The 20478-nt window shown below is 59.0% G+C and overlaps 2 protein-coding genes and 1 non-coding gene across 4 annotated transcripts; 1 reads left to right on the top strand and 2 right to left on the bottom strand.

Moving 5' to 3' along the window:
- Window positions 1-1043: 1043 nt before the first annotated feature.
- Window positions 1044-10828, bottom strand: MED16 (mediator complex subunit 16). The gene is made up of 15 exons (XM_086767437.1): window positions 10812-10828; window positions 10144-10345; window positions 9635-9742; window positions 9238-9407; window positions 7942-8373; window positions 6948-7053; window positions 6111-6266; window positions 5568-5779; window positions 5091-5297; window positions 4453-4663; window positions 4110-4243; window positions 3509-3701; window positions 3036-3252; window positions 2553-2636; window positions 1044-1656 (listed from the first exon to the last, which is right to left on the bottom strand). Exons 2-15 carry the CDS (start codon window positions 10277-10279, stop codon window positions 1530-1532), a joined length of 2493 nt encoding a protein of 830 aa, XP_086623563.1. The 5' UTR covers window positions 10280-10345; window positions 10812-10828; the 3' UTR covers window positions 1044-1529.
- Window positions 10829-11214: 386 nt separating this feature from the next.
- Window positions 11215-11321, top strand: LOC147597552 (U6 spliceosomal RNA). The gene has a single exon (XR_015261198.1). It is a non-coding gene; the product is annotated as a U6 spliceosomal RNA (small nuclear RNA).
- Window positions 11322-11442: 121 nt separating this feature from the next.
- On the bottom strand, window positions 11443-20163 carry R3HDM4 (R3H domain containing 4). 2 transcript variants are annotated; one of them, XM_086767446.1, is made up of 8 exons: window positions 20006-20163; window positions 17091-17245; window positions 16795-16913; window positions 15674-15797; window positions 15097-15182; window positions 13710-13795; window positions 13300-13355; window positions 12314-12564 (listed from the first exon to the last, which is right to left on the bottom strand). In XM_086767446.1, the coding sequence occupies exons 1-8, from the start codon at window positions 20047-20049 to the stop codon at window positions 12461-12463; spliced, it is 774 nt and encodes a 257-aa protein (XP_086623572.1). In that variant the 5' UTR covers window positions 20050-20163; the 3' UTR covers window positions 12314-12460. The 2 variants fall into 2 exon arrangements, with proteins under 2 accessions (XP_086623571.1, XP_086623572.1); XM_086767445.1 differs by lacking the exon at window positions 15097-15182 and having other exon boundaries at window positions 11443-12564.
- Window positions 20164-20478: the final 315 nt, after the last annotated feature.

The following is a 20478-nucleotide window of genomic DNA, read 5'->3' as shown; positions in this document are numbered from 1 at the left end:
AAGACGGGGGTTGATTTCAGTTTTACTTACAGGGGAAAAGAGCCTTAACAAGAAGTTGTCATTTCCTAATTAGCCATTTGATTTTCCTTAATCACCAGCAGAATAGCGAGGCAGAGACCAGCTCCATACAGCAAAATATTAAATGGAGCTGAGAGACAAGCTCTTGCCCTCAGCTCAATTTTTCACTAATAAATTAAAATGCAGCTCCGGAGAGAAAGGAATCTATGGAAATGGGCTTGTTCCCTGCCCTAAACAGCCTCTGGGGACACCCAGAAGTCATCTGAGCGGGCAGGAATCCGGCCACGCCACAGATCAGCTCCGAGCATCCCCACGGCACTCTGCCCAAGCACAGAGATGTTCGGGTCCAATTCTCTCACGGTGCTGAGCACCCTCACCTTGGTTTGATCTCAGCAGAAGCACAGGGCCAGGTCTTCCTCAGCAGCCGCCTGCTCCAGCCCGGCTCCGAGCAGCCACAGGCCACCGAGCAGCCAGGTCCTTCCCCACCGGTGCTTCCGACAGCCATGCAGCAAACCCGGAGCAAGAGCTCCGAGCGTCTTCCGCCATCTGGAAAGGCCAAAGCTGCGCCACGCAGCGAGCCAGCACCATCCCAGCGCGCTGGGAGGGCAGGAGGCTTGAGGGCTCCCCTCAGGCCAACCCCAAGGACAAGTACAAGCAAGCAAGAGCGGTAGCCGGGGACCACTGAAGGAGGGCAGAAGGCTGACGCGACGTACAGCTGAGCTGCGTACCAGGAACGCTCCTCCTCAGACACACTGAAGGGTCCGGCTTTGGCTGAAGCTGGAGGCTTACAACCGCCCTAACGACTTGATGTTTTCTCCTCTTGTGTCCGTAATAACCTGACAGAAGCTTGAAAACGTTAATTTCCCCTTCCAGTTTTGCAAATGATGGCAGCTCCTTCCCTAACAGCCACAAAATTAAAAGGGCTTTCCCGCTTTTCCTCTGTTCATGCATCAACCGTCCTGGCCACGCGCTGTAGGACCGAAGTCACATGAAAGACTGCTGAGGTTTGGAAAACAAACCAAACATTCTGTACAAAATGAAGGGAACTTTTATTTACAAAAGAGCTGCTGGTTCCGTGAGAGCCAAACAGAGGGGTTTGCTCCGGGCAGCAACGCTCTCGTGTTCCTGCTCCTCCGGAGGGGGAAGAAATCGCTCCGTTAAGACACCGATTGGTAAGATCATGCTGAAAGGATGGAGAAGCGCAGGGAGTAACCAGCCCGCGCCGCGCTTCCCCAGCAGCCCGTAGCAAAGATGAACAAAAGGTACCAGGTATTTGCTCCCCCTTTCATCGCGGACTTTGTTTGCCCTCAGCCGCCACCCGTCGCCACTCCGCCCGGCCGCTCGGCTCAGAGACACAGAGGCAGCAGGGCTCCCTCCGCCCAGGCCCTCAGCCCCAGCTGACACCGACGGGGAAGCCACTGGCGTTCCCTTCCCTGTAACAGAGGAAGAACTCCCTCCCCTCTTTTTTTTTTTTTTTACGGCAGAAAGATCAATGTGAGAAAGGCAGCAGCTCAGGAGTAGCTGAGGGGCATCCTCCTCCACAGCCCCCCACACAAGCAGTTTTTGATCCAGCGCTGCTCCCACTGTTTCACCGCGGTGACTTTGTTGGGCGATTTCAGCATCGTAACGCAGCCGCACCTGGAAAGAAACGGAGAGGTGCAGCCAGGCTCAGGGGACTCAGGAGCCCAGGAAAAAAAGCCAGCACGGCTGGGACATCTGTACAGATCGTGCAGGCAGCACAGAATCTGAGGAGGAAACCGGCTTTTGTCATTTGCAGGTGATGTTTGTCAGCACTAAAAACCAGTAGAAACCATGCAAGCAATTCTCTTAACTCAAGAGAGGTTATCTTGGAACAGAAGGCTGTCTTCAAGACAATAGCCCCCAGCTGCTATTTATATGAAAAACAGCAGACAGTCACCTTGTAAAAATGATCTGCCACAGAGACTTTCTATTAAAACCAATAATTAAAGCTAATTCAATCACATGATTAGATGGATGTTGGCTCCCCGCACCATTATTGTGAAATCCAGGCTCTTTTGTGAGGGCGGGTGAAGAGGAGAGCACAAAAGGACTTAAAACGCAAGCCTGGTTTGAAAGATGACCCAAAAATGGCGCCACGCATACTGCGACTACTTCCTGTCGCCAGCCCTTCTCCAGTATCGCAAGTACTGGAGACCAAACCAGCAAAACAAGCTGGAGATCTCTCATCACCACCTAAGAGCCACGCGGCAGCTATCTCAAGCCAGCGACGCTGCTCTTCAACACGCGCTTTAAGGATCTCGGTCTTCAAGGTCAGGGACGCCTTACACACAACCACAACTGTTTTCTCCAGCGCAAGGGGCAGCGCCGTACGCCAAAAGCCTTACCATAGAAGCAGCATTTTCTCCTGCAGACACAATGAACGTGAAATGTTACTGGGATACCGGCTAGGATGGTAAACAGAGAGTGAAAGAGCTGCTGAATGACAAACAGAACAGCTCGAGTCTCCGCCAAGACCTCCTCTGCGGTGAAAGGATTATGCTTGCGTCGCTTACCTGGTACACGACTTGCACTCCTCGGTTGGGTACGCTCCTAAATGAAGCCGCCGCAGATGATCGATTTTGGGCTGTCCAGGAGCCCTGGGTAGGAAGAAGGAGAACTTTTCTAGAATGTCACTTTCTAAAAGCTGTTTCCAGGACAGTGAGCTGCATTTCAGTGGCCAAGACGACACAGGCTTTCACTGCCCAGCCCATCCAGTGCCACGGGATTCAAGGCCATGCCGACATGAATCTAACCGAACACTGGCATTCCCCCCTCTCTGTTTGCCATCATTTTCAATACTTTAAATTCCAAGCCCATTGCGAGTTAAGAAATTAATTCAAGCAGGGGACAAACTGCTCTTGGGTCGCAGCAGCAAGCGGACGAACAAAAAGCCGCAGGCGTCCCACCCCTGCTTGGCCTCTCAGAGCCGCAGAGGTCCCAAAGCCTCCCGACGCCCTCTTCTCGCCACACCACCTGCTCGTTTCTGGTCTCTGTACCTGACAAAGGCATCGAACTGGGAAGAGATAGTGTGACCAACGAGCCCAGGAGCTTTCCCAAACTGCAGCCGGACAAGCTGCTTGTTCTGCAGCTTGCTGATAATGCCGTCGTTGATGGGCAACCAGTCAATGTTGGGAATGAGCAGCTGGCTGGGCAGGAGGCAGCATTCATCTATCAGGGTATCATCTGGCTCCGTTATGTGATTTTCCTCACGACCTACGTGGAAAACGAAGCAAAAAGAGAAAGAACCAGCGTGATCTTTAAATTTCTCATTTAGAGATCAAGAGAACTACGTGCAGTTTCCTCCTCCACCCGCCAACACAGCGCAGAAAACAATAAACTTGGCAGCTGTACTTGCCCTTTCCAAAGGCTGCAGACCCACTCAGAAGTTCCTCCCCGCAATTATTCCTTTCACGCACGATCCACATTAAGGAAGGATTCTTTTGTTCAGGGAAAAGCGGCAAACACTTACAGCACAGCCAGAGTTTAGTCAGGAGCCTGAAGAGGAGGGACATGCTGTCCTGGGTGTCGGAGGTTGCTGTGTAGACGGGGAGGCAGCTTGGCTTCAACAGTCCCCAGATACGGATCACCACCATCAGCTCCCTGAACATGCCCAAGGACGCTCCGTCTCGCAGAAAGCTGTGCCCCGGCCGCACAGGGGAGCCCTGCGACGGGAAAAACCAGCCGAGATCGGGACTTACACGCAAACGGCTGGAACCACTGTGCTGTTTTCAGACAAGTCCTTTTTCCAAGCACTACGCAGCCTGCGGCACTGGCTGCCAGAGGATGCGTGGAGGTCAGAGGCGTAGAGAGGTTCAAAAAAGCTTAAACAAGCCACGCAGCTGCCAAGCCCGCTTCTCTGAACGCGGCTGTCGGTCGCCACACTGACTCCCAGATGGACACAGAAACAATAATTTAGTATTTCCGCTGTTTCTTACACTCTTCTCCCAAGTGTCTGTTTTGACAGGAACACTGGGGTCGTGTGTGACTAATGCTACCCAAACACTGAACATATATTTTTTTTTTTTTTCCCTTTTTTTTTTTTTTTCCCTCCTCTCGGTCTGTTCTCTCACCTGGTTAGGAAGGCTGGCCAGCAGGTAGAGCACAAAATCTCCCACCCACTGGATGAGCTGCTGCAGGGACTGCAACGTGGTCATCTCCAGGACAAATTCTTCTGTCTTCAGGTTAATCATCACCTTGTCAATGTCTGAAACAGAAGCAAGACACCTCCTGGCTCAGGAACAAAATGGATCCAAGCTTCACCCCTTGTCCCTACGGTGCCCAGAGAGGTCACCCTGCTCTTCCTCAAAGCCAGGGAGTTATTATGACACCGTGACACTTTATATTGAACCTAAAAGGGGAACAATCTGATCCAAAGCACTCAGAACCAGCGCTGTTGTTACGAGCGATCACTACCTATGTCTGTGATCTTGGAGCAGATCTCGGTGAGCCGGTCCCCAGGACTCTTGTCCGGGGTGTTCAGGAAGTGAGGGCGTAGCAGCGATTTCAAGGTGCAGCTAATGGCGATCAGGAACAGCTTGGCATGGTAGTCACACACGCGGGCTATCGTGCTGGAGGAGAGCTTGCAGAGAGACGCCTTCATGGCAACAATGCGCGTGGAGAGGACCTGATTGGCAGAGAGGTACCAGCAACAATACAGAAGTAAAGGCAGAATTAGAATAAGCTCATTAAAGCAAGCTGCTTTATTCTCTACTCTCCGTTTCTGGCACATGAATGACAGGAATACTGAATGCTGTTCCGTGCATGTACAAACAGTGCTACTGTTCCCAGAATCTCGGCCAAAAATAGACTTTACCCTCTCACCAGAAGCTTCCAACAGGTAGAGAGCCGTAAATGTCAGTGAAAACGAACACTGCTTAAATGGAGGGGCTTCACACCTCAAGTACTGCTCGAGGAGCGTTCAGAGATAGCGCAGCCAGGCAGTCAGTCTGTCTTCCGAACACCAGCAATTACCGCTCCCTCCTCCCGGTCACTGAGACCCCTCCACCTGCCCACTCTCTGCGGGAAGCCAGGGAGCTTCCGCTCCCGCTGACCTGCTGCAGGGCCGCGTTCTGGCGCATGTACTCTTCGTGCAGCTTCTCCACCAGGTTCTGGACCATGTTGGGTTGGACGTGGAGCAGGATGTCCCACCAGTCATAGCCAGTCACCATGCAATACTCCAAGAGGAACAGCAAGTGACGGAGGGACATGTTCATGTCCAGCACGTGGCCCATGGAAGGGGAGATGCGAAGCATGCTCAGCTGAGGGGAGGACGCAAAGGAAAATACGTATCAAGAACTGCATTGAAAACGTTCCACAAAGCTGAAACACGACACGGGACCAACTGCACCTCATTCCTGACCCAACGACACAATTTCTGCAGTAACGGGATACATCCCTTTTTGTTTAACATGGATCACACAGCTGGATGTAACATTCTCAATGTTTCCCCGAGCGATCCATGGCCTCGTAGAGAGACAGAGGGCCTGGACGAGAGGAATTCACGCTCTCCCTGTAACAAAGCACAATACCTTCCCATGGCTATCAATGCCAGCCAAGGCCAGAGACGTCCAGGAGAGCTGCATGGCTTTGAAGTGAACAAGGGGACCAGCAGTTCGCTGCCTTTTGATAGTCTGCTCGTCCACTGGGCGCTGGGAGGAGGAGCCGTAGAAGACAGCCATCATTTGCAAGGACAGCCGATGAACTATGTGGACACTGCCGTCGTGAAAAGCCAAAGCCAGACCTGAGAGAGAAGACAACTGAGGCTGAGCAAGCGATGCCTCACAGCGTAACCCAGACCTCACCCTGATGAGCTGTCGCCACTGAAAGCCCACGTGGCAACAACACAGCACCCAAAAGGCTGTGGGCTCGCAGGCATGTTTGTCTCTTAAGGCCACGGCAGCGTTTCACAGAGATACACCTCTTTCCGTGGGAAAGACACCTTGTCTTTGAAAGTTTTCCTATCAGCATTTCATATGGTTTGTTCTGAATTCTTACTTCTGCTACAGGTCAGACAATGAAGAAGGTAAGGTTTCAGGAGAAGCTACATATTTAGGAGAAAGATAACTCCTTACCCAGTCCAGGGAAGAATTTGGTGTCATTTGCCACCTTCAGGTCCGTATTGGTCAGGGAGATTGGCAGCTTCGGCAGAGCCACAGCCGAAACCCGATCCAAATCATTGGTGGCAGAAAGAATCCGCCATTTCAGGATCATGGGTTGCTTGTCTCCAACTTGGAAAAATAAGTAAATAAGTGAGACACCTCTCCCCCAAAAGATCGGAAAATATACCCCCTTCCTAATTTCTGCCCACACTTCCCAGCTAAGTATGATTACAGATCAAGCCCTGCCTATTGGTTCACTCTACCAGACCAGCACATTTCCCTCGTATTTCCCCAATTATTTCTCTGATTTCAGTAACTGTACAAACAACAACTTGTTTTGCTAAATCTCTTTTGATGAAGGCTCTGCTGGTGGTGATTTAAAAAATCCCTACGTTCAATAATCCTTTATATTTCACTGGAACAAACCGCATAGATTTTATTTTGTTATATCTGAAATCAGGTGGAAAAACCACGCAGACTGGATAGCCTGATTAAACCAGCTGTGCTGCACGGTCTTTTTCCTTCAGAAAGCTCGGCTCGCTCGGTTCTCGGCGGGAAGAGCGGTTGCACAGCAAAACACAGAAAATGTCTTTTATTGAGTGAAAGTAACAATCAAACCACTTCCTGGAAACCAGCAATTTGTTGCCTAAGACACAAGCAGATGGGATATAGCATACGACTGAGAACACCTGAAAAATAAATACAGGGTTCCGGATAATCCCGTATATGCGATAACGGATTTGAGAACCTGTTTGCATTTTCACGTACGCCTTGCTCCTATTTTTAAGAGCATCCAGTGCAGAAACTCACCCACAGGGGAGATTTGCTGAAAGATGTTATTGACTGGCAAGCCCTCTTTCCGCAGAGACCAACACTCCACGATGCTGTTGTTTTGGTTGGAAGCACAAAGCAGCACCTGCAAAACACAAACCCACACTGCAGCCCCAGGCACGAACGTTACAACAGGGAAAGACGCTATCCTGTCACATTTTCCACCCCTCTCTCTCTCCTTCATTTGGAGGCTGCTCCTCCCAATTAGTTTACACTCCACTAGGGAAAAGCAGAGGATTTTATCGGCAATAATTAACGGTGAAGTCCCTTGTTCCAGCTAGAAGGAAAAAGAGGCAGAGCTCTGCCACGTGTTACCGCAGCCTGTGCCTCTCCACGTCACAAACGATCTTGTGCCACTCACACACACCACAAACTAAACCTAACGGAAAGGGCAGGACCTGAATGGACTCTGAAGCCAGAGCAGACACTGTGCTCCCCAAAAAGGCACTCTGTCCCCACCAGAGGAGAGAGAAGAGAGCTCAGGCTTCACCGAATCCTCCGCTTTCGAGAGTCGTGTTATCAATCCCCCGGCAAATAGAGTTAAGCTGCTAAATTAAGTCACGCAGATCAAGAGCTCTAAGCGTTCTGGAGAGGGGCTGCTTTGAAGCCGAGACCTAAAGATGAAAGATTTCACATCCCAGAACCTCCCGGCAGAGCTCCCCTAACAACCAGGGCCAGATCTGGAAAATAAACAAAGCAAAGCGTAATCTGGCTCACAAAAGACGGGGCTTTTCAGGCTGCTTTTCCACGGACTGGAGGGCTCAGCCCCAGACCCCCAGACCTTTTCAGCGCTGCCTGCTTGACGGAGAAGCTGAACGAGCAGCGCTCCCAGAAACAGCGACTAGGAACGCAAAGGGCATCACAGGGCATGATCGTTCACCTCCAGAGCCACAGGGGGAAGCCAAAGGTGGAGCAAACAGCTATTTCCTCGCTGTTCATCCAACTCCCGCTCGCTTGAACAGCAGATGCTCACCTGCTCTGACATGTCCCGAGCAAGGAATTTCAGGTGAGTGATTGCTGGGTATTTGTCCTTGCGGGCAGGGTCCGTGGTGCAGCGCATGAAGAGGGAAGGCAGGATTTCGGTGTCTATTTTACACTTCTCATTCACCACACTGACGCAGACTTTGTAGAACTGGACAGGGGAGGCGCTGCTGCCATCCGACGTGGCCACCACAATGTTTCCCCCACCGGTGAAGGCGACATCTGCCAAGGCCACGCGACAGCGGAGGCGACACAGGCTCTCTGTGGACGTCAGCACCTGCCCGTTGGGCTTGAGGAGAGAGACCGTCACCAGCCCACTGATGGTCACAGCAATCCAGCCCTCCATGGGCTTCCCACCAAACAGCGTCAGCGACGGAGAGAACTTCACCCTGGAAAACTTCTCACCGAAGTTCGATGCTCCAGACTGCGAACGAAAGTCAACAACACAGACATTTGTCCCCAATATCCGCAGCGTGCGCACGAGCGCGGAGCTCTCCGCGTTAAGTCACGGCAGTGTGGTCTGTGGAGTAAGATCAGGGCGCCGAGCTCTTGCGCCCAGCTCTGCTGCCTGACCCTGGACCTACCAGAGTGGTTCCAGAAGCAGCAGGAACACAGCAGCCCCTCAGCAAAGCTCTTGGAGCACCCCAGACACACAGCTCCCACCTCACCTACGCGGACTGAACCTGGAAGACCGACACCCCCTCTCCCTTTCTGCGGCCAAATCCAGGTCTGACACCGACCCACTGCACAACCCCCTGCGCCTCGGGTTCGCAGCGCTAAAGAGAGGGAAAGGCTTCTCTCTGTGGGACACCCTAAAAGTTAATGTCTAAAAAAAAAAATCTAAGCAGGTAAGTTCTGCTCGGCAGATTTCCTTTTTTTGAGTCTGATAGAATTCGACGCGTTTCTAAACAAGCAGCTTATCTCCACACACATACAGCTCCCATTCCCAAATCCCTGGATCAACCTCAGGACCTCAAATGCATTTCTTCTGAAATACTACTGGTAGGCACAGAAATGCTTTTATCTCCACTTCACAGCCAAGGAAACCGAAGCAGACAGGCTAGGGAAGACATTTAAACCACCAAGAGAAACAAAGCAGCCAGTCCCTGTCGAAATCCAGCAGGAACTAGGAATCTGATTTTTCTGTTTGACTGGAAAAATTCCCCGACTCAACTTGCCCAAGGCCACGAGGGAGCCCAGAGGAGCACAGCCAGGGGTTTCCCCAAGCCCTCTGCTAAGGACACGAGCCAGCCTTCCAGACCGGATCCCCTGCGGAGCTGGGACAAACCTTTTCCACGTGCAGAGCCAGCTTCACACCATTGTGCAGCCAGGACAGGGCCACAACCGGGTCCCCTTCCACCATACTGCCCACGGTGTTCTCCCAGCTGTTGGCCAAGTGATCGGTCATGCTCCAGCACTTGATGTGGCCGTCCGCGTCTGCCGAGAGCAGCCTGGAGCCTACGACAACGGCACCTCGTAAGAACCAGCGGGTACAGCCAAAAAAAAAAAAACCATCAACTGAGAAACCAAAGCACCCCAGCGCAGTTCGGATGGGGACAGGCAACCCATGGTTGTGAAGTGAGGGACAAACTCCCTCTCCATGAGAAACCTTGTACCGTCGTTTGAGGATACGCACACACGTGAAGGAGAGGAGAGAAGGGGAAGGAGAAGGGATCCAAGCTCACCTGACTGATCCCACTCCAAACAAGTGATGACTTCAGTGTGGCCAGAGTTAACGGAATAGACATCCCAGGGATGCTCCGTGTCGATGATATGGACCATATGGGTGAGATCTACACGAAAAGAGAAGCGTATCACTGTCCCTCACTGCCAGCCACCCATTTCTAAAACTACAGATGGAGGGGAAGAGACAAAATATTTTCCATCAGGCAGTTCTGGGAAAGATAACAACTGTGTGCGGCAGCTCCGGTGAGGTACCAGATACCAACGCAGAGCTTGGCCTGGTTCAGTCACTGGAGAACCACTCCCCAGCGAGCAAAACACCCCTTAAATCTAAGGAATGGAAGGAAAAGAAAAAGCACAAGCTTCCTGTGTTGATTAGTGCAGGTGAGAGATTTTAGGGTCAAAGCAAAGCACAGGGCACCTGGCCCAGCAGTTCCCGGTGGCAGGACTTGCCTAAACGCCCTGTGAGTTTCCAGGAGACTCTGCCTAACCTTCCCCGAGGAAGCCGTACCTTTTTCCTCCTCATTTCTGAGGTCTGTGGTGAAAGCAATGAGGTTCCGGCAGGACCAGGCGCACACCAAGGGAATGGACGGGCAGTGGTTGCTTTTCGGCTTCTTCTCCCACTCGCAGACATAGGCCAAGTCCATCGCGCCGCCGGCAGAGCCCGGGGGGGGCGGGGGCTCCGCACAGAGGGAAAAGGCGCCCGCTCCTCCCTGGAAGCGAGGAACAGCCGGTTCCACAGGTCGCGGGCCGCAGAGAGGCGCGGTCACACCGGCTGCCCCCGCCGGATCCGCCCGGGCCCCGTCGCGCCTCAACCCCCCCGGCACCGCGGCGGGGAACGGGCACCACCCCCAGCTCCCGAGGGGGCGAGGGGGGACCCCAGCGTCCGGAGAGGGGGACGTGGGCGAGCGCAGCCCCCCCCAGGACGCGCGTGGGGACGGGCCTGGCACCTGGAGAAGCCCCGGCGCCCCCCGGGGGCGGGAGCGCGGCCTGCTCCTCACGGCGGGGGGGGGAAGGAAGCCGGGCCGGCCGCACAGGCTAGGGGAGGGGAGGGGAGCAGCGAGGGCTGCCCGCTGGGGTACCGACCCCACGCGTGGCGCTGGGGGTCACGCCTCACCGGAGGGGGGGCGGGGGGGGGGGCTGTGCCGGTTCCGCCGGGGCGGGAGCGGCCCCACTCACCGGCCCGCGCCGCCTCCCGCCGCTGCGCGAGGACCCCGCCCCTGCGGGCTGCCCCTCCCGCTCGCCGGCACCGCGGCCCCGCGCTGCGCACCGCCCCGCGCGCTCAGGCACCGCCACGGGCAGCCCGGGCCGGAGGCCCTCAGCGCCGGGAGGGGCGGGAAGCGCTAGTCTGCGGCTCTAATTTGCATGGCCGCCTACCCAGAACCCACCGGGGCAGAGACAGCAAATATAACCTGTGGATTTGGGGGATTTTGTGAAAAGGAAGGAAAATGAGGTGTTCAAGAGTAGGGCAGTTTTCGGGGAGGGGGGCAAGAGGGTTTATATGCGCGAGAGAGCAGTCACCATAACCTTTCTGTTCCTGTGATCTGGAACGTTAAATACCGCTGCGGGGACAGCCGAATTCGTGCTCGCTTCGGCAGCACATATACTAAAATTGGAACGATACAGAGAAGATTAGCATGGCCCCTGCGCAAGGATGACACGCAAATTCGTGAAGCGTTCCATATTTTTTTGGCAGCGGCCCGCACCCAGTTTTTGCACCCCGCACCCCCTTACACTCCCACCCAGACCCGCGCCCCCCCCCCCCCCCCCCCCCCGAACCCCCTCCCCACGCAGAGACAGAGCCGGAGCGTGGGAGCACGGTGGTTTATTGTTCCCGAACGCCGCCTGCGCCCAGAGCCACCAGCGCGGAGCGGGGCAGGGGTGCTGCTGCAGCGACGTGGCCCCGGGCGAGGGTCCGAGGCCTCCAGCACAGCCCAGGGCGGGCTCCTCAGCTGCGCCGAACCCCTGCGAGCACCCCTGGACACGCGGGGACCCACAGACTGTCCCCACGGCAGCCGTGGGCAAGCAGCAAGAGCACAGCCACACACACACACGCACATATATATACACATTAAAAACCACAGGCTATATTACAGTTAAAAACAGGCCAGGGCCCCGTGGCGTGGCCAGGTCTGTGTCCCGCAGGCCGCTGCGCGAGGTAGGGAACAGCCAAAACACCAGCGGGGCGAGGGGGACCACTCCCCACCCAAAACACCCCGTGCCGCGTGTGGGTGCTGGACAAAGCGCTGCCGTCCCAGGAACGCGAGGGCCCCGGGGCTCTTCCGCTGGCTCAGCGTTCGCTCAGCGGCCGCGGGGAGCTGTTTCACCACAGAAAAATCTGGAGCAAAAGCAGCCCACGAGCGTCAGCACCAGAGGTGGGTTTGGCCCAGCCCGATTATTTTTAAAAGCACCTGGGCTATAAATAGACACACAAACAGTTCCAGGGAGAGCAGCCCGGGCCTGGGAAGCAGCACTGCAAGTCGGGGAACGGGGCGAGCATGGCAGATAGCCACCCGCTTCGTCCACGCCTCGTGCCCGGAGCACGGCAATATCTGGCAGGGCCACGCCGGCTGCCGCCCCGCACTCCGAGGGGAACGCAGCTGTCAGCCCCCAGCTCTGCACCAGCAGCATCTGCTCCTGCGGGAGGGGAAGGGCCGAGCCCCTCGAGGAGGGCGCGAGGGGGGTTGGTCCGCACTGCACCCCGCTCCGGTGAGGGGAGAGGCGGGCAGCGGGCCGCAGCCGAGAGGACGGTGGGGCTGGGAGAGGCCAGGAGCAGATGTCGGCAGCCTTCAGTGCGCCAGGTGAGGGGCAGGGCGGCCCCGGGGGTATCAGCTCATCTGCCCCAGGTAGTCTGAGAGCAGGAGCTCGGGCGGCAGGAAGACGCGGTGTTTGTTGCTCACTTTCATTTGACGTTTCCCTTCGATGTCTGAACCTGGGGGGGCGAAAGGGAGCCGTTAGCACACCCGTGTCCCCACCGTGGGTCCCAGCCCTGCTACCTCCCCTCCTCCCTGCGGCTCGTAGCACGCACAGGTTCCCCTGTGCTCTGCAAAGGTGGCAACTCTCCCCCCAGCCCCCTCCACGCATCCCTGCTGGCACCACGGGCTCCACTTCACATCATTAGCGCTCTCACGCTGTTTGCCACAAGCAGCTGCTAATGAAACGCTCAGCAGCGAAGACTCCTCCGCAGGGACACAGCCCAGCGCCTCTCCTCCCCTGCCTTGGCAACAAAACCTTCCAGGGAAACCCACGGGCAAGGTGCGGGCACGGCCGCTTGCTGCGGGAGGAGGCGGCAGCCGCAGGAGAGGGAGCCTCGCGAGCAGCCTCTTGCTTTGGGCCATCAAAACCCAGAAACAAGAGGAGAAATGGCAGCACTGCTGTGAACAAGACATCCCCAGCAGAGCTGGGCCTGGCCATCACCCTGGCTGCTGGGCTTCAGCCCAAGGCAGCAGCCAATGTCACCCACCCACCACCCATGATGGTGAAGCGGTGCGACCGCAGCCGAGGCTCCTGAGGGAGCTTCGGGCGGCGGAGATGGGAGAGCAGGGTTATCTGCGCACCGCAGTGCAAGGTGGGGCCGGGAGGAGGAAGAGGCTGAGCTGGAGAGGAGAGATAGCGATGAAGAGAAGGAAAAAACAAAAACGAAATCAAACAAACACGAGGCTCTTACTGGCAGAGACGAGGTCCATGTACTGGCAGAGCGCGTGAAGCAAGAGTCGCTCGAAGCTGGGGGAGATGGGTGACAGGGTTAGAGCCAACACGCCTCAGACCAGCATCTCCTGAGCGCTGCCCCGTCCTCGTTCCTCTCGTGAACTCACGGATCAGAGATGGGGAGCACAGAGTGCGAGAATCCCCCGCGCAGGGAGCCCCCCAGAGCGTCCCTCCCTCGGGGGCTGTGCAGGAGCTGGGGCAGCTCTGGGGCACAGGAGAGCCGGGCACAGCAGCCTGCGTGCGCGGCAGTTTGCTCGGGCCGTGGCGAGCAGGGAACCCCCCATACCCAGGGTATGCACGGCTCGAGACCCCGGCCTCTGCTCCGTGGGGAGCGGCGACGCCCCCGCAGAGCTCAAGGAGGAGAAATACCTGTTGTCCATCAGCGCGGTGTAGACCGAGTGAGGGGTGACGGAGAAGAAGGCCAGCAGCTCCTCCTCCAGGCCCTCCAGCGTCCCCTGCAAGGAGAAGCAGGGGCTGTCAGCGAGGAGAGGGCAGCGGCAGCCGGACCCTGCGGCAACAGGCGAGAGCGAGGAGCCGGGCGAGGGGAGCCAGCGCTCGCCAGGCGTGCCCCAATGCGGGCAAAGCCACCTGCCCCACGCAGCTCCGCGCCCCTCGCAGCTCCCACTTTTTGCTTTTGAGGAGCTGCCGCCCCAGCCGGGGCCAGGCAGAGCCACGGGCACTTTGCGACCACAACCGCCTTCTCCTGCCACGTCTGCGCAGCGCCAGCACGACAGGGCCTCCAACTCCCAGGGAGTTACCGCCAGCAGCTCCCAGGCAAGTCGTCGGGATGCGAGACGGCAGGAAGGCACAAAGAAAGGAGACATCCCCCCACTCCGACCCCCAAGGCGGGGAAGAACCGGGCCCCTGCCAACTCCGTATTTTGTGTGCCAAGGGCTGGCATCGCCCCTCATGTTCAGAGCGGCGGCAGCCAGGAAAGCCTCGTGTCTCGCATCTCCTTTTCTCCTGACGGGCAAAGATCAGCTCGGTGCAGCTCTCCGGAGCACCGTGACCCCAGAGACAAGCAGCAGAAGCCAGTCTCATTTGAGAACAAATTGAGCAGAAGCCAGCGGGCAGGAGGAGCCGACGCTGCTTTTAGAGACTCTAATTAGAGCAAGGAAAACAAACAGAGCAGGAAAACAGCACCATTGAGAGGAGGGAGCAGGGAGCCAGGCACCCCCGGGGCCCAGGAGAGCAAGCGTCTGGGCAGGCAGCGCGGCGCAGGGGCTGCGCGTGGCAGCTCGGCTCCCCAGGCCAGGCGGCACGAGGCCACGCTTGCCTCTCAGTTCAGGTTTAATTGTCTGCTCAGCGGTTTATGCTGTTCGACTCGTTTCAAAATGCATTTGAGTTTTTTCCAAATGGCCTTGTGTGGGCCGTTCTGAAGACCCCAAAGGCTCCACTGTTGCCCCTGTGGGCAAACGCACTGGGTTTCCCCCGTCACCTGCTGCTCATCGAGCAGAGATGGGAAAGAACCACATAAAAGGGTCCTGTAACTACCAGAAAAATCTGAACTGAGCCAGGAAAACCCATCTGCACAGGGAGCTGAATGCCTGTTTGCAATCAGCCCCCACTGCACAGGTCACACGAGCACATTCCCCAGGAGCTCCTCTGAAATTTGGCACTTGTCTGGCTCAGCGCCCACGCGCGAGGTCAGGGCAGGGCCCTCAGGACACGACTCCGGACCAAGCTGCACGTGGGGCGCCGGCAGCTGGAGCCCCGCCTGCCCCATCCCCCCAGCCCCCAGCAGCCCCCAGCTCACCATGGGGATCCGGCCCCGCTTCAGGGTGGAGCGCAGGCGGCGGCTGATGCGCTGGAAGCACTCCTTGGGCGTGTAGGCAGGGTGCTCTGGAGCCGGCCGAGAAAAGACAGAAGGGATTCGGACACAGCTCACACCTCCAGCGCCCGCGGGACAGCTCTGGCTGCAGCCACACCGCGTCACCTCCCAGAGGAGCCCAATGTCCCCCTAACCACCCCAGAGGACCCCAGCCGGCCACCTCCTTCGCTCCTGGATCTGCACAAAGTCACTCCTGGACCAGCAACACACTCCCCAGCAAAGGGGCGTTCAGAGGGTGCAGAGATTTGGGGGTCTGCAACTGGAGATGGCTGCTGTGCCCACACCCCAGTCACTCCCCGCTCCACAAACCCTCCCCACGAGTCCTGCCGGGCACAGCCCCCTCCCCACAGCCCCCGAGGGCTGGGCTCAGTCACCCCCAGCCCTGTCATGAGTGGATGGCGCAGAGAGCGGGATGCAACCCTCGGGGGAGAATGCCCTTCCCAAAACGCATACAAGGGAGGAAAGGGAGAGGCTCTCCCCACCCAGCGTCCCCTCCCAGCACCTTTCCACTTGTCTTCGTTCTTGACGGGCAACTTCCTCTTGTGCTTCTTCCTGGCCTCCTCCTCCAGGTAGAGCAGGACTCGCTCTTGCTCTTCTCCCGACCGGTTCATGAAGTCGTTCCAGATCTGACAACACAAGCCACCAAGCCCCACTGCAGAGGTCTCCGGGGAGCAGCCAGCGGCGCGCAGCCACCCTCAGAGCCCCACCTGAGCCACCTCCTCACCCACCCATCCTCAGGGACGGCCCAGCCAGACCAGGAACAGCGGCCTGGAAGGGGCTGAACGGGCTGGGCAGAGCTCCGCAGCTGCGACACTGCCCCACAGCAATGCTGACCTTTCTCCCTGCCTCTCCAGCTCCTGATCGTCCATTACACTTTCTAACAGCTGCTTTGGGAGGAGATGCAGATTTAGCCCCTGGAGCCAACCTACAAAGGTCGTTTTTTCCAAGGTTACTGGGTGCCCAAGTGCTGATGTGACAGCCCATCCGTGCAATCCAGCCTCAAACCCACGTCTACACCGGGCTTCCTAAGCCTGGCTTGAGTGAGAGAGGAGCTCTGCCAAGCCAGGAGGTCGCTCTGCAGCCAAAGCCCTGAGCATCACATACAGCAGAGAAGCCAGGTTTCAAAACATCCGGTTACAGAGCCGGTATCGCAACCCCGGCTGGGCAGCGTGAAGCAACAGAGGGGTTTGGCAAGGGGCCTGTTTCGGAGGAAGCGCTGCAGCTCACCAGCCTTAGTGGCTCCGCAGGTACAACGCTGTACGTTGGGGCACCCAGCAGCGCTCTGGGGACAGCAGCAGCCTCCACTAAGCTGTCCTGGACAGGCTCTGAGCAGGACCTGGCCCTTGCGCTGCGCATTTGTGCAGATCCTCCATGAGAGGAGAGGCCTGGAGATCCCCCACCCCACAGGCTGCAGGGCCAGGGACCCCAGGACCCGATCTCCCCCTGGCACACGTGGCGGCAGCCGCGCGTTGGGCACACAGACGCCAGCCCCGACTCTGACACCGGGCAGGGGCTAGGGCACCGCAGGAGGAACGAGGTATGGACACCGTGTAGCACCAGGACCGCACGTGCTGTGCCAGGGCCTCCGCAGAGAACCCCGAGCAGGCGGGCGGCTGCGCCTACCTCCACGTAGGTCTCGTTGTTACAGGCCTCGGTGAAGATGCTCGGGGTGGCGGAGTGGGCAAGCTCTCCTTCATCGCTCCCGCATTCATCTCGCTCCAGAAGCGTCATCAGGTAGCGAGCTAGAAGGAAAAAGCAAAGCCCCTGAGAGGGGAGGCAGCACCCTCAGAGAAGCTCTGCACCCCCAGCGCCTCCCTGCTTGCCACGCAGCAGAGGGTTTAGGGACAGCGGCCACCAGCCCCGGGGAAGAGACCCAGCGCGGGAAGAGCTGGTGCCCGGAGCCTGCCCCCGATCCTTACTGTTCTCCAGCCTCTGCAGGCTCTTGCGGCCCTTGGCCCTGGGGATGAGGTCCGAGTTGCGGATGGCCTTGTTGATAAAATACTGCTTTCGCTTGGAGGGGGAGAATCGCTTGGACGGGGAGTCTTCCAGCGGGGGCAGGCAGTCCTCGATCCTCCTGCAGAGACACGCGGCAGAAGAGACTGAGCCCGCCCGAGACCCCCAGGGCCAGGGGCAGCTACAGCAGCACGAGGACGCAGGCAGCCGCACCAGGAGAGCCCACGGCGCGGACGATGGGGGAGGCAGAGCATCAGCCATCAGCGTCAGTGCAACAGGCACCGCATCCTCCTCCACGGGGCCCTGTACCCCTCCGGTCACAGCTAAGAGCCTCACGGCACGCCACGCTGCCGGAGCACGGCTTGCTCCAAGGATTTGGTCTGTTTAAAGCAGCCGCGCGTAAGCAGCTAGACGTTCTGGGTAATTAACTCCACCAGCACGCGAGGCAAAGCGAAGGGATTCATTTCCGCGGGGGGCAGAGGCACGACTTGGCCGGCCCCCGCAGGCAGCCGGGGCTGGGGAGGGACCCCAGCGTGCCCCCTGCACCCACAGCACCTCGCGTTTGCCATCGCCCAGCCAGAGCGTGCTGCTGGAGCCGCCGACGCCAACCTGCCACGCGGCCTCCGCGGCGATTGGCCCCATCATCCCATTATCGAAGGCAGCGGTAACACCGGCCCCGGCCACGCCGGCTCTTCCCTCCGCACCATTACGCTGCTGCGGCTGCCCCCCACCATCCCCCAGAGCCACGCGCTCCCCTGCCCCAGCAAGGGCTGGTTTTGCTGGTTCTCCGTCCTCCGGGGAAGCAGCTGGCGCACGGCACCACCAGACTTAGACACAGGCACAATTCAGGAATGGCCGTAACTTAGCTGATTTTGTGTGAAAGTCAAACCCAGCGACGAGCGAGACGCTCACTGGGCATTCAATGCAACCGCTTTGGTTTCAAAGTTCACTAAAACTCTGCCGAAAACAGGAAGTTTCAGTCCCTTTTCGCTTGTTCTTTGCCCACGTGCTAAGGGCTCCGCATGGCAGCTCCCCCTCCGGTTTGTGTGGATTTCCTGTAGCGCAGGAGAAGGTGGGCGAAGAAACCAACGCCACCAACACAAACCGCCAGCGCAGGGCTGGAAGGGGAGCAGCAAGGCCACCCGCCGTGGTCTCTTCTCTTCCACGGAGCCGTGCTCCTGCCAGGCAGGGCTGTCCCCACCATGTCCCCTCTTTTCCAGCACCCCGGGGCTCAGGGGAAACTCGGCACCGCAATCGGGCGCCGGCACAGCCGGCGTCACCACCCAGAGCAGAGTGGGCTGTGCCGTCCGATTACACCCGCCAGCGCGGGAAGGCAGCCAGCTGCTCACCCGTGCCAAAGCCTTGATTTTTATTTTTTTTTCGCCCCCAGACCGGGGCAGTGACAGGGCCTCTGCTGCTGGGGGTGGGGGGTAAAACAACTTCTCCCCCCTCCAGCTGGAGGGAAAACAGCAGCAGAGGAGGCCTTGGAAAAAACAAAAGGGATGCACGTATCCTGGTGGTGACTAACAGAGGGGTGGGGAGCTGTAACCCAAGCTGCAGAGAGCGACCAGGGCTCGCGGATCAAGTTTTGATACAAAGGTAGTAAAAAAAAAAAATAACAGAGGGAGTCACCTTACCACCGGCCCCAGCACAGAGGTTCGAGTACACAGAGCGTGGCAGCTGCCAGCCTGGCGCTACCAGGAGCCGTCACGGCTCACCAGCACGGCCCCGGGACGGAAAGAACCCTTCAAAGAGAAGGAGCCCAAGGCAACATACAATAAATATTCCCCCTGTTTTCACAGACGACGTGCCCTAACCCAGGGCAGCGGGACAGCGGGGAGGGTCATCCTCCAGCCTCTGCTGGAGGGAGGAAAAATATGTTAAAAATAGCGATGTAAGTGTCACCAGGCTGCTGAGCCGTGGGCGCCTGTTGCTCCCCAAAGCCTCTGGAGTGGTTTGTGGCTGTCCCGAGGCCGCCCGGCGTGTGTTCACGGGGCCGGCACCCCGCCTCGGCGCCCTGCGCTGCCACGTCTGCTGCCGGAGCCCGGCAGAGCTGCGGGGTTCATTTCCGAGCGGGGAGACTCACAGGCGAGCGTGACCTTCGCCCCGCGCCAGCGGAGCTGGGCACCCAGCCCGAAGGCTCCGCTTTCGGCCCCGTGCCGGTAAGTGGAGCGCTGGGGTCCCGTTCCCGTGCGAGCCGCGGCTCGGCCGGGCTCCGCAGCCGCTGTCACCCCGAGGGTCCCAGCAGAGCTCCTTCGCGGGGACCAGAGCGGACAGTGACCCCCAGGGAGACGGGCCCAGCAGCTGCGGGGCCACCGCGGGGAAGGCTGAGCCGCTTCTCCTCCACTCCTCGCTTCCAGACAAGAAGCCAAGAAGCTCCGCGTTCCCTGCCCGGAGATTTTCAGCCGGTTGCTGTCATTTATCGTTCATCTCGAAGCACAGGCCCTGCGGCACGGCTCTCGGAAGCCCCGTCCTGGGCTCCTCGCTACCCCGGGCTGGGAGCAGCCGGGCTCGGGCTCCGCTCGGTGCGAGCAGCCCCGGCCGGACGCAGGCCGAGCGGGACGCCCCCCGACCCCGGCTCCCCCCCGACCCCGGCTCCCCCCCGACCCCGGCTCCCCGCCTCTCCAGGCCGCTGATCCCCAGGGAGAGCCCGCGACCCTCGGCGGGGCAAACGCTCATTAGCCCCTGACGCTAATTACAGCCTCCCTGACACAGCCGCCTCCGGGAAAAGCCCCCCCCCCCCCCCCCGGGGCCGCCCCCGCGGAACGGAGCCCCCGGCCCAGCCCCAACCAGGAACTGGCGGTTGCTGCGGGCGGGAGGGAGGGGAACCGGGGAGGGAGCCGCCGCCGGGCCCACAGCCGCCCCTCGGCCCCGGACTCACGGGTAGGGCTCCTCCGGGCCCGCGCCGCCCCGCAGCACCACCATGGCCCGCTCGGCTCAGCCCGGCCCGGCCCGGCCGGCGGCACCGCGGCCTCCGCGTCCGCGGCAGGAAGTGGCGTCACGGGGGCGGGGCCTCCCGGGGCGGTGCGGAGGGGTCGTCAGCGGAGGGGGGGCCGGGGGTGCGGCGGGGAGGGCGCACCCCGTGGTAACGGGGCCCGGCGGCTGCCGCAGCTCCGGGGCCGCGGCCCCTTTAAATCCCCCTGGTGCTGCCTCTGCCGCCGCGGGGCTCTTAAAGGGGCCGCGCCCTGCACGGCGGCGCTTCCCCTCCCGGCCGCTAGGCGGCGCTGCAACTGCGCTCCCGGCCGGCCCCGCGGCCCCCGCCGGGCGCGATATTTGCATGCGGCGGCGGCGGCGGGCCAATGGCGAAGCGAGGCGGGGCGCGGCGGGGCGCGGCGGGCCAATGGCGATGCGGGG

This window comes from Chlamydotis macqueenii, chromosome 26 (assembly GCF_036417535.1).
Source record: "Chlamydotis macqueenii isolate bChlMac1 chromosome 26, bChlMac1.mat, whole genome shotgun sequence".
In the NCBI taxonomy this organism is placed as follows: Eukaryota; Metazoa; Chordata; class Aves; order Otidiformes; family Otididae; genus Chlamydotis; species Chlamydotis macqueenii.
Note: the sequence above shows the minus strand (reverse complement) of the source record. Positions and strands in the feature narration are given on the sequence as shown.

Coding starts and splice junctions, on each gene's coding strand:
- MED16 (XM_086767437.1), bottom strand. CDS start 10,279: ATGGACTTGGCCTATGTCTGCGAGTGGGAGAAGAAGCCGAAAAGCAAC. Junction 2,637..3,035: donor CAGTTCGATGCCTTTGTCAG/GTACAGAGACCA, acceptor CTTCCTACCCAG/GGCTCCTGGACAGCCCAAAA. Junction 1,657..2,552: donor GAGTGCAAGTCGTGTACCAG/GTAAGCGACGCA, acceptor GTTTCTTTCCAG/GTGCGGCTGCGTTACGATGC.
- R3HDM4 (XM_086767445.1), bottom strand. CDS start 20,049: ATGGTGGTGCTGCGGGGCGGCGCGGGCCCGGAGGAGCCCTACCC. Junction 16,914..17,090: donor CCTGCAGAGGCTGGAGAACA/GTAAGGATCGGG, acceptor TTTTCCTTCTAG/CTCGCTACCTGATGACGCTT. Junction 12,565..13,299: donor CATGGACCTCGTCTCTGCCA/GTAAGAGCCTCG, acceptor TCGCCCCCCCAG/GTTCAGACATCGAAGGGAAA.